The 15,553-nt window shown below is 42.5% G+C and overlaps 1 protein-coding gene across 1 annotated transcript in view; it reads left to right on the top strand.

The window, feature by feature from the left end:
- Window positions 1-5,686: 5,686 nt before the first annotated feature.
- The window catches only part of ahr2 (aryl hydrocarbon receptor 2), a gene marked incomplete at both ends in the record, with an annotated part of 41,074 nt that continues 31,207 nt past the window's right edge, over window positions 5,687-15,553 (top strand). Inside the window, 2 exons of the mRNA XM_080519746.1 lie at window positions 5,687-5,745; window positions 11,826-12,013. Of these exons, the coding sequence (XP_080375872.1) occupies window positions 5,687-5,745; window positions 11,826-12,013 (247 nt within the window). The remainder of the gene's footprint in view (window positions 5,746-11,825; window positions 12,014-15,553) is intronic.

The following is a 15,553-nucleotide window of genomic DNA, read 5'->3' as shown; positions in this document are numbered from 1 at the left end:
GTGTGTTTGTGTATGTGTGTTTCAGTTTAGTGTGTGTGTTGTGTGTGTTTCAGTTTAGTGTGTGTGTGTGTGTGTGTGTGTGTGTGTGTGTGTGTGTGTGTGTGCGCAGCATACTCTTGCTGAATACAGAGCTGCCTGCAGAACTGGTGAGTTTCTTGCCATTTGTGTTTCAATTTAGTCTGCATGTGTGTGTTTGAGTTTTGTGTGTGTGTCAGTTTAGTGTGTGTGTTTGTGTATGTGTGTTTCAGTTTAATGTGTGTGTTTCAGTTTTATGTGTGTGTTTCAGTTTAGTGTGTGTCAGTGTGTGCTTCAGTTTTGTGTGAGTGTGTTTCAGTTTAGTGTGGGTGTGTGTGTTTAGTCTGCATGCGCGTGTGTTTCAGTTTTATGTGTGTGTTTCAGTTTAGTGTGTTTGTTTCAGTTTAATGTGTGTGTGTGTGTTTCAGAGATGTGTGTGAGTGTGTTTCAGAGATGTGTGTGTGTGTGTCAGAATGAAGGGCCCCGGCGCAGACTGTTGTTCTAATAGCCTGAATTCACAACCTGAGAATGTCGGCGGGACGGGGGGCCACGACGGGGGGGGGGGGGCACGGCGGCGCCTTGGCGTGCGAGCCGGGTGTTTCCTCCGAGAGCAGCGGGGCATTGGAGCTCCACCAGTGTGATTCAGTCCACAGGCCCGAGGTACCGGGCTGCTCTCCTGCTCTCTGCTCTCTGCTCTCTGCTCTGTGCTCTCCTGCTCTCTGCTTTCCTCCTTTCTGCTCTCCTGCTCGGTGCTCTCCTGCTCTCCTGCTCTGTGCTCTGTGCTCTCCTGCTCTGTGCTCTCCTGCTCTCTGCTCTCTGCTCTCTGCTCTCCTGCTCTCTGCTCTGTGCTCTCCTGCTCTCTGCTTTCCTCCTTTCTGCTCTCCTGCTCTGTGCTCTCCTGCTCTGTGCTCTCCTGCTCTCTACTCTCTGCTCTCCTGCTCTCTGCTCTCCTGCTCTCTGCTCTGTGCTCTCCTGCTCTCTGCTCTCTTCCTTTCTGCTCTCCTGCTCTGTGCTCTCCTGCTCTCTGCTCTCCTGCTCTCCTGCTCTGTGCTCTCCTGCTCTCTGCTCTCCTGCTCTCTGCTCTCCTGCTCTGTGCTCTCCTGCTGTCTGCTCTCTTGCTCTCTGCTCTCCTTCTCTCTGCTCTCCTGCTGTCTGCTCTCCGCTCTCCTTCTCTCTGCTCTCCCCTCTCCTGCTCTCCCCTCTCCTGCTCTCCTGCTCTCTGCTCCCACTCCTCAGCCACGACGCACTTTATGACCAAAATGTCTATTCTCACACACACAAAAAAAAAAATATCCCCAAAATGACTACAATAAAGCCCATTTTAATGAAACGACCCAATAAATGGTGTTTTTACAAAAGGAGAAATTCAAATGCACACGAACTGCAAAGAGCGTCAACGTCCCCGTATCGGATTGTGATGATGAATTTGCGGGAATGTATCGCTAGGAAACGGTGTGAAGTCAGTGAGTTTCCTAAACCCACAGGGAGATTTAACCACAAAAAACGGTGGAGTTTTCCATGGAAGGGGGCGTCACTTCCCACTAAATCCAGTGTGATTTTGTACCTGTTAGTCAGCGCCTGACGTTTTCACTGGAGCGGCCAATTAAAAAAAAAAACCCAAAAAACCAACAAACCTGACACAGTCCAGAACATCAAAAAGTGCGTGTGTCCCGGCGAGGGAAAGTGAGCGTTTGCTCGGTTTCTCATTGGATTAAATCTTGGCCCCTGTGCCTTTAAGGCCTCGCCAAAAAAACCCCCCAAAAATAGATGACTCATCAAAACTTCACGGTTTGGAAGCAAGGGACGCTGCTGACGGAGACGCTTCCCAGCAGGCCTGCTTCAGCCACGCTGCCAAAATGCTGCATGAAAAGAAATGAGGTTTTTTTTACAATTTTTTTTTTTTTTTGGTGGTGGTGGTGGGGGGAGGGGGGGGGGGGGGGTTAACCAAACCTCCACTTATATGATTCAGATTCAACGGTAACGTGATTCAGCTTCACGGGATCTGTTTGAAACCACGACTGGCGGAGCTCCGTCCAGAATTCCACCGCACGTCCAAATTATCTCCCGTATAATTTCCCTTTAATTCCGTTTCGGTCGATTCCTGTAATTCCGAACTCGTGTGGGACGCGACGGCCAACCTTGACCTCCTGCCGTCGGCCACAGGAAGTGGCGCCACGCGGTCGCGCCGTCATGGTTTTTAGTTGGAAGTTGAGGGAAGGGAGGCGATGGTTTCGAGGCTGATCGTCTCTCTCTGCCCATATAAAGAGGGAGAGAGATGCCTGGTCACCATGGTAACAGGCGGAGGAACATTTTATCCTCTTTCAAATGTTTTTGGAACACTTTCTTCCCCACCGACCGGACGACTTTTCTTTATCGTCTTCGTGTGGCGGGAGGACGGCGCTTTATTTATTTTACCGCTGATTTGTGAGCTCTGTGCACCCGAGACGGCCGAACCCTCGATGTCTCTGTTTAAGTGTTAAATCACGAGCAAGTTCACGTTTCAACCTGAAATTTCTGCAAATACAACAATAATACCAAATTTGATCAAACTAAATGTAGCTGGAACTGAAAAATATAATCAGAAATGTCAGAATATTTTGTCAAAAATTTTTTTTTTCTTTATGTGCAGATTAAAATAAGAACATAAAATCGTTGTTAATGCCATGGGGAACAGCCCCTCTGTCCCGAGGCGTACCACAAGGATCTGTCCTGGGCCCCAATACTATTTTCATTGTATTTGTTTGCCTCTGGGTCACATAATTCGCCATTTCAGTGGGATTTCTTCTCTGTATGCTGACGACATTCAATTATACCACTAGTTCAACGTAAAGACGGCAATAAACTATCTATATAGGAGCCAAACGAGGGAAACGTTGGTTTTCTGGACCCAATGAAGGATCATTTGTGGCACAGACAGTGCAAGGATACAGTTTACAGTTTGACTCGTTGATTTTTGTGAAATTAGAGTAAACATGTTGAATAAACAGCCTGTCTACTAACTTTAAATGCTTCAAGGTCAAAGCGGGACAGAATAGAATAAGAGCTGAAGTTCTCCATGTGGTTACATCGTTGTTGCCGCGACAGAGCCGCCATTGTAGAGTTGTAAAACCTCATGACTCCGACTCAAGTCAGTTTTGTTTTGTTTTTTTTCAATTCTAGTTGGTGCAAAAGGTCAGAAATGACACGGTCATTCAGAGGTTTAGAGAGTTTAACCACATTTATGCTAATGAGGCCGTTTTTCAGGCTCGTTAGAGAAACAGGCACTTTATAGCCGGGGGTAAAAAAAAAAACCCCACACATTTAAGACTCCAGTGTTTACAACATGTGGTGCTAAATTTATGCACAAAAAAACCCCCAAACTTTTTTAGAATTTTGCAGTTAAAAGAAAAAAAAAAGGAGTTTAAGTTGGAATTACATTTAAAGGTGGGAATCTGAAGGAATTTTAGCCATATTTGCGGCATCAAACTACAGTAAATTACACCAAAGCTGCAACAAAAAGACACAATCTGACCGCAAAGAGGTGTAAAATAATGGAGAACCATAAAGTGACGATGGTACGTTAGAACTCCCGGATACGATCCATTCTAACCTCCAATGTCTCCGTCATTTTTGCACACTCGAAAGAAAAGTATTGCATTTACACTGCAGCAGCAGCAGACGCACTGACTCCAATGTAGTTAAGCATGCCGGGCCACCAGGGGGCGATGTTGCTTTTATTTTTAATTTTTTGATATTGAAACCACACAGATGTACAAGACAACGACACAATTCAGAGTGCATTGGAATGGGCAAACCACAAATCAGATGGCAGAAGAAATTAAGCCAGGGTGGCTTATTACAGTGTTGGTCTTTTGCTGGGCTGTGATTGGCTGATTGAAGTCATGTGACCTGATGCTTTCGCTCTCTCAAAGGGACATTTGTGGATTTTAACCCCAGTTACATTTGCATGCCTGAATTTTTGTTGGTTTTTTTTAAGACGCAAGCATAAAAGATTTTTTCCTAACTCATACTTTACACACCTATGATTTTGCATGCATTAAAGCTTATTCACTAAATAAAATTATTGTAGTTATCCGTACAACCATTTTTGCCTTCAAAATAATTTACAAGCATTATTTTCTTCATAGTTTACAGAGGTGTACTTGTGTGCCTTTTTTTTTTTTTTGGTGGGGGGGTTATACGATTTGTCCTCTGGCGTGCTGGAGCAAGTCGGCGCACAAAAGCCGCCTGCTATATCAGGACTGTGCCGAGCACAATGAACAATGGAGTCAAGTCAGGCCGCGTAAAGCCTGCTTCACCTTCCTCTGACAGAGTGTAGGAGGACCTGCTGACTGACGGCCCAAACACAAGTCAATACCAACTCCCACTTTACAGGTAGAGTCAAACCGTGGGGCTTAACATAATAATTCAGATTAAATGTCTAAAATATTAAGGGGGAAAAACAAGCTTTTGTGCATGCAAAACATAATAATCCAGAATAAATACGTAATAGATATTCATAGTATTATTATTTTTTTTCAAAAAAATTCTACGCAGTTCATCAAAACATATCAATAGACTTTTTAAGATTTTTAAAGACATTTTTCGACTTTTAAATTAACTTAATTAAAGTATCTTCACTTATTTGATAAGTTTATTATTCTACTTTATCTGAATATGAACACTTTTTTTAAATTGCCGTCATTTTTAAAATATTATATAAGTTGTTTGAAATGCCAACAGAGCCCCATAAATAAAACTTTTTTTTAAATTTATTTGTATTTATTGCGGTTTTATTTTATTTTTAAAATCCACCTGTTAATAAATACTTTGATAATATTCTACGCAGTTCATCAAAACAATATCAATAGACTTTTTAAGATTTTAAAGGCATTTTTTGACTTTTAAATTAACTTAATTAAAGAATCTTCACTTATTTGATAAGTTTATTACCATACAGTATCTGAATATGAACACATTTTTTAAATTGCTGTAATTTTTTAAAAATTATGTAAGTTGTTTGAAATGCCAACAGGGCCCCATAAATAAAACTTTTTTTATTTATTTATTTGTATTTATTGCGGTTTTTTTCCCATTGTTAAAGTCCACCTGTTAATAAATATTTTGATAATATCTTCATCAAGCGGCTCTTAAGGTGGCAGCGGACTACAAACCTTCCAAGTCCACCTTAAACATTTCTGCTCTTTCGTGAGAGCGACGCGAGCATGCGCTCGCGCACGCAGGGGGAGCGCGCGGCGCCCTGTCAAATCACACCGGCGGTCACGCGCACGCGGCAGCGGAGGAGACCTTACATAAAAAAGAAAAAAAAAGGAAAAGAAAATCCTCCTCGGGACTTTTTGCAGAGTCTCAACGCGCTAAAGCCGCGACGAACGCGTCGAACCGGGGAAGTAGGAGCACTTTGGAGGTTTTCACTGCGTCTCCGGGAACTTTATTGTAGTTTAACAAAATTAGAAAGTACTATTTTGTTGTGCTTTTTGCGCAGCGGAAGAGGACCGAGTGGATTTCTTAACTCCGAATTTTTAAAGCACTTTTTTTTTTTTATTGTTGTTGGTTGTTTGTTGTTTTTTTTTTTTTTTTTTGGAGCATGTGAGTGTTTTGGATCACCTGCTAAAACGTGCGAGTAGAAGCCGGAAGAGAGGCGCTTTTATTGGGACGCTTTGTTCGCTGAACCATGCTGCCCAACACGGCGCTTTACGCGGCCAAGAAACGGAAGAAGCCGGTCCAGAAAATGTAAGTCAACAACTTAAATTTTATTGTATTAACAATATTCTCCTGCACAAGAGCCTTTCAGGAAAGTTTACAAAAAAAAATGTGTTCATTTTATTTCTGCACGCCGCAACAAGTGGGGTAAAAAATATACAAATAAATAAAATAACTAGGATTTCTAAAAAATTTAAAATGATAGGAATCCATACATAAAAATGTCTAAAAATAAGCCAAAGTGGTTAAAATGCCAAAAAAAAATGGTGAAACAGAAGTCTAAAAATATCTAAAATGTAATGAAACGTTCCAGATAGTAAATTGTTATTAAAATGTTAATAAATGCAGCACAAGGCACGTTTTATATTCAGATGTCAAAACTATACATGAAGCTTAAAAGAGCTTCATTTTAAAGGTTGAACATGTCTTTTTTTTTTATAGCTCCAGGTAAATTCGATTTGGTGGGCAAGTCCCACAAATTGCTCTTTTTTGAAAAATTTGCAGACCGACTGTAACTCCGTATACGTGTGAACGTAAAAACACCTTCTCATGTTTTATTGCAATAAAACATGCAATACACCTCCTGACGTCCTCCAGCCTGCACATGCAGACGCGCTCCTACACAATAAGAGCGCAGCAGGAGCAAATAGTGGCCACATTGTGTGAATCCTCATAAAGCCTATTTTCCCCCGGGGTTTGTGGTTCTGCAGCGCCGGACCAGCGGCGGTGCCAAGGACCCAGGCTGGAAAATCAAGCTGCCCGTTTTGCTTCAGTATCATTTAAAATCTAATTATACCACCCGGGACAGCTGGGTGGTGCAAATGGCCTCTGAGGTCCAAGTCTAGGGTGGGGGGGGGGGGGGGGGGGGGGGGTGGTTAAGTGTTCCTCTGCAGCAGAGGAAGTGTGGAAGAGAGCGAAACCCCACATCAGTAAACTCATCACACCACCTTCTAGTGATTTCTGCAATGATTCTGTTGAAAGTCTGTTCTGAAATGAGTCTTGTTTCATATCGCAGGTCGTTCTGACCCCTTTTTAAGCTCCCATGAGCAGTTCCAGCACCGTACCACACAATGGAGGCATCTGATTGCAGCCAACATGTCCAGTTAGAAGTATTCCACGATAGCTGAATCAATTAAAAGGCCCTAGAAGCTCTAAAACCCCCCGAAACACTTTGTTTTAGAGTCAGTTTACTGCATTGCCAAGTTGAAATTACCGGTAGTCATTTTTCAAGCTGCTACATTGACGTCGAAAAAAGAGCTTTGAAAGCTTTTAGATGGGTCTTTCAAACCACTGCGGTCCATGTTAATTGGATTTAAGTGCTATGGCTTCTGAAGCCATTTCAAACCCTCGCAAATAGATGTTTCAGTCAAGTTTAATGTATTATACATTAAAGGGGCAATAAGTCACGTTTTACTATTGAATAATGATGATGTGATTTTACTACATCGCTTTAACCTCTCGACCTGAATTTTAAATGCATTTAAGGAGGTTAAAGTGTTAATAAGTACTTTCAGAAGTCGTTTATTATGTTGCCATGTCGGATTCTTTCATGTTAAACCCTTGAAACGGCACTAAACTTCGAGCATGGTGCATTTCGAGTGACTTCACTGTGACGTCAGCTTTAATTGGGTCGTTTTAAACGCCTCCGACTGCAGTTTTCAGGAGTTTTCAGTCTGCCGTGTTCTCTCCTTGAAATGTCTGGACATCCCTCCGTTCTCACTTGTTGCTCTCACCACTTTTTGTGACTTTGCAGCTTCGGCTGCGCGGCGGCAGAACCCGGCCAGCGCCGCGGCGTCACTGTGTGTGTGTGTGTGTGTGTGTGTGGTACTACCTGCATTAATCACAATCAGAACGTGGAGCGAGAGCACTCTCACGCAATGTTTCCACGAGGGAGGGAGGGCGGCGTAATCTGAGACTCGCTCTGTTTTTTTTTCTCCTCCTCCTCCTCCTCCGACTGCCACAACATACTTTTTTTCCTGTCTTTCCTTCTCTATTTCTCTGTGTGTGTGTGTATTTTTTTTAGAGGGGGGGGGGGTTGTTTTCTTCGCTCCCTCCCTCCCTCGACTCAAATTAACATAGTTCTGTGTCACGCAAGCGGTTACGTAAGGCTGCCATGTTGGGTTTTTGAGGAAAAGTTCTGTCTGGTGCAGTTTATTCGTGCGGTCCGCCCCGGGGCCTTCCGCCCGCCAGGTTTTACGCTGCAAAAGTAGGACGTTTAGGCCCCGTTTCCACGGCAACGCATCACGCGACGACACCTTGGGGTCAACGCCACACTCGAGGGAAGTGTGGCGTTGACGCTGCAGCAGTGAACACGCGGACAACGGTGTAGTTAGTATGTCTGGCCAGGAGGGGGCGCTGTTCCTTGCTTTTGTAATGAAACCACGTATGCATGTGTGCGGAGAAAGATATGCTACAAACGAGGACGATAGAACTACCGACATGGACGATACAACTATAGATACGGACGATATAAAGTCTCTGAAGATTCTGATATATATGAACGTTCTACGAAGATTCTGGGAAGATTCTACAAAAACTTGATGAAGATTCTAAAGTATTCAAACGTTCTACAAAGGTTCTAACAGATCTGAAAGTTCTACAAAGATTCTCTGGAGATTCTGAGGTATCGGAATGTTCTACAAAGATTCAAATATATCTGAACGTTCTACGAAGATTCTAATATAGCTGATTGTTCTACGAAGTTTCTACGAAATCTGAAGATTCAACGAAGATTCTAATATATCTAAACGTTCTATGAAGATTCGAATATATCTGAAGATTCTACGAAGATTCTAATATATCTGAACGTTGTATGAAGATTCTAATATATCTGATCGTTCTATGAAGATTCTACTATATCTGAATGTTCTACGAAGATTCTACGAACATTCTAATATATCTGATCATTCTACGAAGATTCTACGAAGGTTCTATGAAGATTCTACTATATCTGAATGTTCTACGAAGATTCTACGAAGATTCTAATATATCTGAATGTTCCACGAAGATTCTAATATATCTGAATGTTCTGGGAAGATTCTAGTATATTCTGTTCTAAGTACGTCTAAGTACATTCTGAGAAGATTCTACGAAGAGTCTACGAAGATTCTAAAGTATCTGGACGCTATAATAACAGCCAACATTTGACGTTTTCATCGCAATCAATCTAAAATGTAGAATTGTTGTCGATACCTGGAGCGTTCTCACTTGTTGGTGGATAACGTGAACAAGGGCCTTTTCTCTTGCCTGGCTGTGATTGCTCTGGCAGTCGGGCTGCATCTGATCGACCTCATAAGCTTTTTTTTTTTTTTTTTTTTTTGTGGATAGTTTTTGAGATCTTTGACCGAAACATTGAAACCTCTGTCTGTTTCAGTTCCCGGCGATTTGTTTATTGATGAACCGTTTGATGAACACAGTGAAACCTCACACTCTGATGGGTGTGATTGTGCAACAAAGGATTGGCTTGCAGGTATTCTATTGGCCGCGGTGTCCGGTTTTCTTTCCTCCGATACTCTTCCTCCTCCACCTCCTCCTCCTCCTCCTCCTCTTGGACTGTTTTTCCCGTATCATAACTCCAGCAGGGACCCGGCGCCCGAATCGTATCCAGTTTCTTTTGTTCGGTAAAGGTGTCGTTGCCCCGCCGGAGACAAAGTGCCTTTTGTGCGAACGCAGAGGAGTGTTTCTACAAGTCCAACACTACCTCCTCCTCCTCCTCCTCCTCCTCCTCCTCCTCCTCCTCCTCCTCCTCCACGCCTCTTCCAGGACAGATCGGGCCGATAAAACGAGCAGCAACAACACTGGCCGCTCATTGTTCTGGCGGGGAGCTGTGCCGTCAGGAATGCGGCGATAGCCATCGCGCCTCGATTTCAGATCCCTTCTGGGGGGAATATTGGAAGCAGATGTCTTATTGGGGGGTGGGGGTTCATATTTGCGTTGCCTGTTTCATACGTTTTCTTCAAGCATGAAAATTGACGTATAGTCACAATTTGTATAATTAACACAATGTACATATTATATAATAGTTGTGTAACAATTAAGGATATATTCATACGTGGTTTAATATCAATCAGATAAATTAAATTAAATCCCCTCCGGACTTTACTTTCTGTTAAACTCTTGTCTTTTAATAGTCATATAATAGAATTACATAGTAAAATATCTAATTATAATATAAGTAGCGTCACAATTATACATTTTTATGCATAATTTAGATCAGATAAATCCTGTTGTACTTAGTGCAGACTTAAATTTTTTGTGTATGATGTAATTACGTGATAAAAATTTTTTATTAACATAATATTCATATATTGATGATTATACATTAATATAACCATTTATTTAATCTAATATAAATGAAACGATATAATAATTGATGTATATATAATTTAACATCTAAATATTCGATATAATACATTTCAGTCTATTTTTGCACAATTGTTTTTGTTTATTTCTTACTTTTAATATCATTTTTAAAAAGCTTTTGTGTACTTGACCTGCAAAATGTGTGTTTTGATTCTTTCAGCGTCATCGTGTAATGAACGTTTATTATGTTCGGGTTAATCTGATGTTTATCTGTCATTATGATCGGCCACACGATTCGGCGTTTTCCTTTTGGGGGAAAAAACAAAAAGCAGCCGGGTTATTCCACTTTCACAAGCTTCTGGTGGAGCGTCGCTGCGAGCACTTCTCGTTTCTGCAGCGAAAGTCAGGAGGTTAGTGGGTCGAATGCCACGGTGCGGAGGGAGCATGCACACACACACACACACACACACACACACACACACGGGCGGCCTCACCTGACCTGGAATTCCCGGCGGACGCTTCAAGCAGGAACATCTGAAGCTGATTCCACTGCAGCTGCGCGGCGTGTGAGCGACCTGCAGCTGCGCCTCCACTGCCACACACTCTGCCGCAGTGTCCACGAGCAAGGCGCCGCAGCCGGCTCACGTTCCCGCCGCCGCAGCACCCTCCTTTGTTGACTCTTTCGCCCTCTTCTATAAACAGACTCTGCGACCTGAAGTCTCTGCAGCGGCTTTCCAGGAAAACCCAGATTATCAAACAAAAGGACAGGTTTATTTGTTGGTTTAAAGACGCTGCCTTAATCCGGACGACACGGTGCACGCCCAACTTTTACTCTTCTTGACCTTTTGCAGGAAGTAGCTGGCGGTTTGTGCTTCATTCACCCTCCTCGGGCTCATAGTGTCCCATAGACATCCCAAAATCCAGCTCTGAAGCTGCTTTAAAGTGAAAACACACCTTATTTCATCAATAAGATCTAAATATAAAGCCAAACTGAAGCTTTAAGGGAGAAAACTAGTGGAATGAGGCCTCAAATGTGTCGCGAGAGAATATTTTAAATCTGGAATTCACATAAAGCCAGAACTAGTAGAACTGCTGTTAAAAAAAAATACAAAAAAGTTTGTTCCCCTGATGTAGAGGAAGTGTGTGTAAATTTTTGTGTGTAGCGTGTAGACAAGCGTGACCTTTGAGAAGGTTTTTTTTTTTTTAACGCCGTGCTGACGGACGCGGGGCTGCGGCACAGGTAAACAAGCCCTGGAACAGGTGACGCCATGTTTCTCGCCTGGTTCCCGTAGCAACGGAGGACGCAGGCGGGCGTCCTCTGGAGAGGCGAGGCAGTCCGAGTTCTTCACTTTCCACTTGTGTGTGTGTGTGTGTGTGTGTGTGTGTGTGTGTGTGTGTGTGTGTGTGTGTGTGTGCACTTTAATACAGTCTTTGAACCCAGCAGTTTTCATCAAATTTCTATTTTTGCTCAATATTTCTTCACAATGTTTCAAAAGAGTTGTTTGTTGTCATTTTTTGTTGTTGTCATCCTGTGTTTTACTTATTTTTTTTAGCACTTTTATGGGATCATTTGTTTCCTTACGTCCGTTCTCGTGGGAAAAATTTAATTTCTTTCATAGAAATGTGTTTATTCAGCCTAATTCATCTTATTTTTATCATGTCCACCAATATTATCGGTATGAATTCTGCCTGGATTCCCATAAAACAAGGCGGCGGCGAGGAACCTTTTGACCCTTGTGTCTCCAGCGTCACTCTGGCGTGTCGTCGCTGCGTCATCTCACCTGACCGCCGCTCCGTCTCGCCCGCAGACCCAAACCCCCGCCTCCCGATGGCGCCAAGTCCAACCCGTCCAAGCGCCACCGCGACCGCCTCAACGGCGAGCTGGACAAGCTCACCAGCCTGCTGCCGTTCACCGAGGAGGTCCGCGCCCGGCTGGACAAGCTGTCCGTCCTGCGCCTCAGCGTGGGATACCTGAAGGTCAAGAGCTTCTTCAACGGTGAGAACGCCGCTTCTACGGTTTGCTTTTTTCTAGACCCAGCTCCTTCACAATTAGCGGCGGCGGCGTGCAGCCAAACGGCGGCTGTAAACCTCCCGCTGAGCCTGAACTCACCGATACCAGCAGGAAGTCATTTGTTAAAGTAGCTCTAATTGGATCCACACACACACAAGTCGTGTTTAGAGCCGAGTACTTTAGCCCAGTTTCAACTTTTATTGGACTAAATCTGCATCGTACGCTTCGCCGAGGGCCGCACGGTGGCGCGGCGACGAGCTCATTCGCCTCACAGCGAGGAGGCCTTGGTCATACTGGGGCAGTTTGCATGTTTTCCCCGTGTGTGTGTGTGTGTGTGTGTGTGTGTGTGTGTGTGTGGGTTTCCTGCTCCTGTGTGGCCGCTATCCCCATTTTAATTGTTTAAAAAAAAAAAAAATCTTTAATTTAAAATGTTTTGGGTTTTTTTGCTGATGGATTTTCCGTTTGAATTTTTCAATCACGTTTCAACTTATTTTAATTTTAATTTTGTATTTATTATTATGTTTTATTTATTATTATTATTTTAAATTATAATAATTATTATTTATTTATTTATTATTATTGTGTTTTATTTATTTATTATTTATTATTTGTATTATTATTTTATTTATTATTTTTATTTATTTATTATTATAATTTTTTTATTTATATTTTTTATATATATATTTTTCCCCATATTATGTATCTATTACATTTTTAGTTTTGCTATGTGTTATTATTTAAATATTTTCTTACTTTTCCTTCTTTTCTTGTTGGTTTTCTTACACCCCCCCCAACCCCTCCACACTAAAACAGCGTGGAAACATGATTTAGTTAGATTGATATCTCGCGTCGTTCCGGCCGCCGCGGCCAGAAAGAAGACGCTCTTTGTCTTGACGCCCTGGAGCTCCGCGCCGTTTCCCAAACGCCCTCAGACTTGTCTGCTGGCGAATTTCCCAGCGTGAACAAAGGCGACCCCGGCGGTGGAAAAGGCTCATGGGAAGGCCAGGCCGTCCGGCACCGTGGACCTGGGTGCTGCTGGGAAACTGCCCCGGGGTTCCGTCCCAGCGCCGGCGCTCACAACGGCGCCATTGTTTCCGGCGACCCTCGTGTTCAGACACGGCCGTGTTTTTAAGTCTCAACGCGACTCTCTTTTGTTCGCTCCGTCGTCGGCTTTCACCCAGACGGACTGGAAACCAGCGCCGACAACCACAAGTTCACCTCAAAATGCGAGGAAACACCCCAGACGTGTCTAAAACGGTCACATGTGTCATAACGTGGACAAAGAAGAGGCCACATCCCGATTCAAAAGGACCCCAGAGAAACAGGAAGTGACCACAAAATAAGCACAAAGATGTAAAAAGAAATGCGAGTAGATGCAAAATCTACTTGCTTGGATGCAGGATTCACCGAAACACCCACAATGTGGAGAAAATAGAGCTTTAAATGACCACTAATAGATAATAATGACCACAAATTGGCTCAAATGGACGACAAAGAAGACAGGAAGTGACCACAGAAAGTCCCTAAAGAAGCAAAAAGGAACAACAGCCGATAGCAAAAGGACCTCCGAGACGATTAAATACACTAATATGAGCTTAGTAAGACACAAAATGATCCTAAAGAGCCATAATGTCACAAATGAAACATGTAAAGGGGTCCATGACAACAAGAAAATCTGTAAAAATACCAGTTTAAAATAACCAAATTACTAAAATAAAAAGCATTCAAAAATTAAAAATGTATAAGCATGCAAAAAAGCTTTCAAAAATAGAGGAAACGACAAGAAAATGTGAGGAAAAAAGGATATTTACTCATGAATTGATGCAGAAAATGATAAAAGACGACAAGAAATGGTTGTGAAATGTTCTGAAATGTGGAAAATCCTTGGAATATGTATTCAATTTGTGGGGAAACATTATGCACAATGACTGGAATTTAAGTCATTATCACATATGTCTTGAAATTGGACAAAAAGCAATAAAGCAAACTGACTGGAATGTTTATGCAAATAAAACAAAAGGTTTGTAAAGCGATTGAATCGGAGGCGAGGCCCCCGGGGCTCCGGAGGAGGAGGAGACGCAACTTGTGTTCTTATAATAGCACACACACACACACACACACACACACACACACACACACACACACACACACACGCACACACACACACACACACACACACACACACACACACGCCCTCCTCCAGCTCCTCCATGCATTTCCCAGATGTTTCCCCTGCAACAGACTCGTGTGTTTCCTGCAGACTGAAGCCCCGTTTCCACGGCAACGAAAACGAGCGACAGCTTCATTCTACCGCCGGCCACTGTTTCGTAACAGAAACACGCGACAGCGCCCACTTGTGGCCTGGCATGCTAACTGCATCATCGTCTGCTGCTGCAGCGTAAACGCAATTATGAGATAATGATCTCATTATTTAAGAAAAACAGTCAGATAATGAATCTCATTAATGCAACAAAAAGTATCTCATGTTTTTATAATTGTTTTTTTCCTCATATTTTGAGATAATTCATGCATGCAATACGCTTCCTTGCGTACTAAATCGTCCCAAAGTTGATTAAAATCTCCGTAAAAGTTCGTAAACTCTAAACGTATTCTACAGGCGTGGACACTGATCCTGCCTGAAATCACAGGGATTCGGGCTTTTGTGGTCTTTAATAGAAGTCCAGGAACACAATACAAGGGGCTTCTACACAGTCACGTCCCTGCTGGGAAACGCCGGCACAGACGGGACAATTACCGTAAAATGAAGGATGAAATGCAGGGTTTTGGACGCCGGCCAGTGACTGTGAACGCAGGTGGAGGGTTGATTCTCGCAAAACGTTGTTGAAAACAAGCACATTTTGGAGTTTATTGTCCACACAGGGAAGAAACACAGTGTGTCTCAAATGGCACAAGCAAACCACAATTACATTAAATTAGACTGGATGGAAACACAGAAAACCCTGAAGAGACTCTGAATAATCACAAAAAGGCAGAAAATTATACAGTTTGACCCCAAGAGACATAAATAAGACTAAATATGTCCATAATACATACAGATTTGGTGCTAAATGCTAAAAAACAAAAATTACCATTAAAAAAAAACCCCAGATGTTGATGAAGACTTAAAAATGCAATGTGAAACAAATTCACTGGATATGATCACAAATCGATGAAAATGACCACAAACCAAAACAAAATGATCAAAAAGGAGCAAAATATGACTCCAGGAGAGGGAAAAACATCCCGAAAAATGCAAAAATGAGTTAATTGCCTAATAAAACGCCACAAAAATACACCAAAACATCAAAAACAAGCTTGAAAACGCAAAAGAAATGATCACAAAGAGGCATAAAATGATCGTTTGAGACACAATTAACCACATATAGTGACTTTAATTACATCAAAGAGAATAGATGTGCCCACAATACCCAATATTTGGTGCTAAATAACCATGAAAACACAATGTCAGTGTCAATTAAACATCAAGTTCACTGGTTGGAATAATAAATCCATAAAAAATGACCA

Source organism: Blennius ocellaris (assembly GCF_963422515.1).
Source record: "Blennius ocellaris genome assembly, chromosome: 24".
Taxonomy (NCBI): Eukaryota; Metazoa; Chordata; class Actinopteri; order Blenniiformes; family Blenniidae; genus Blennius; species Blennius ocellaris.
The sequence above is the reverse complement of the archived record's forward strand: the minus strand, read 5'-3'. Positions and strand labels throughout refer to the sequence as shown.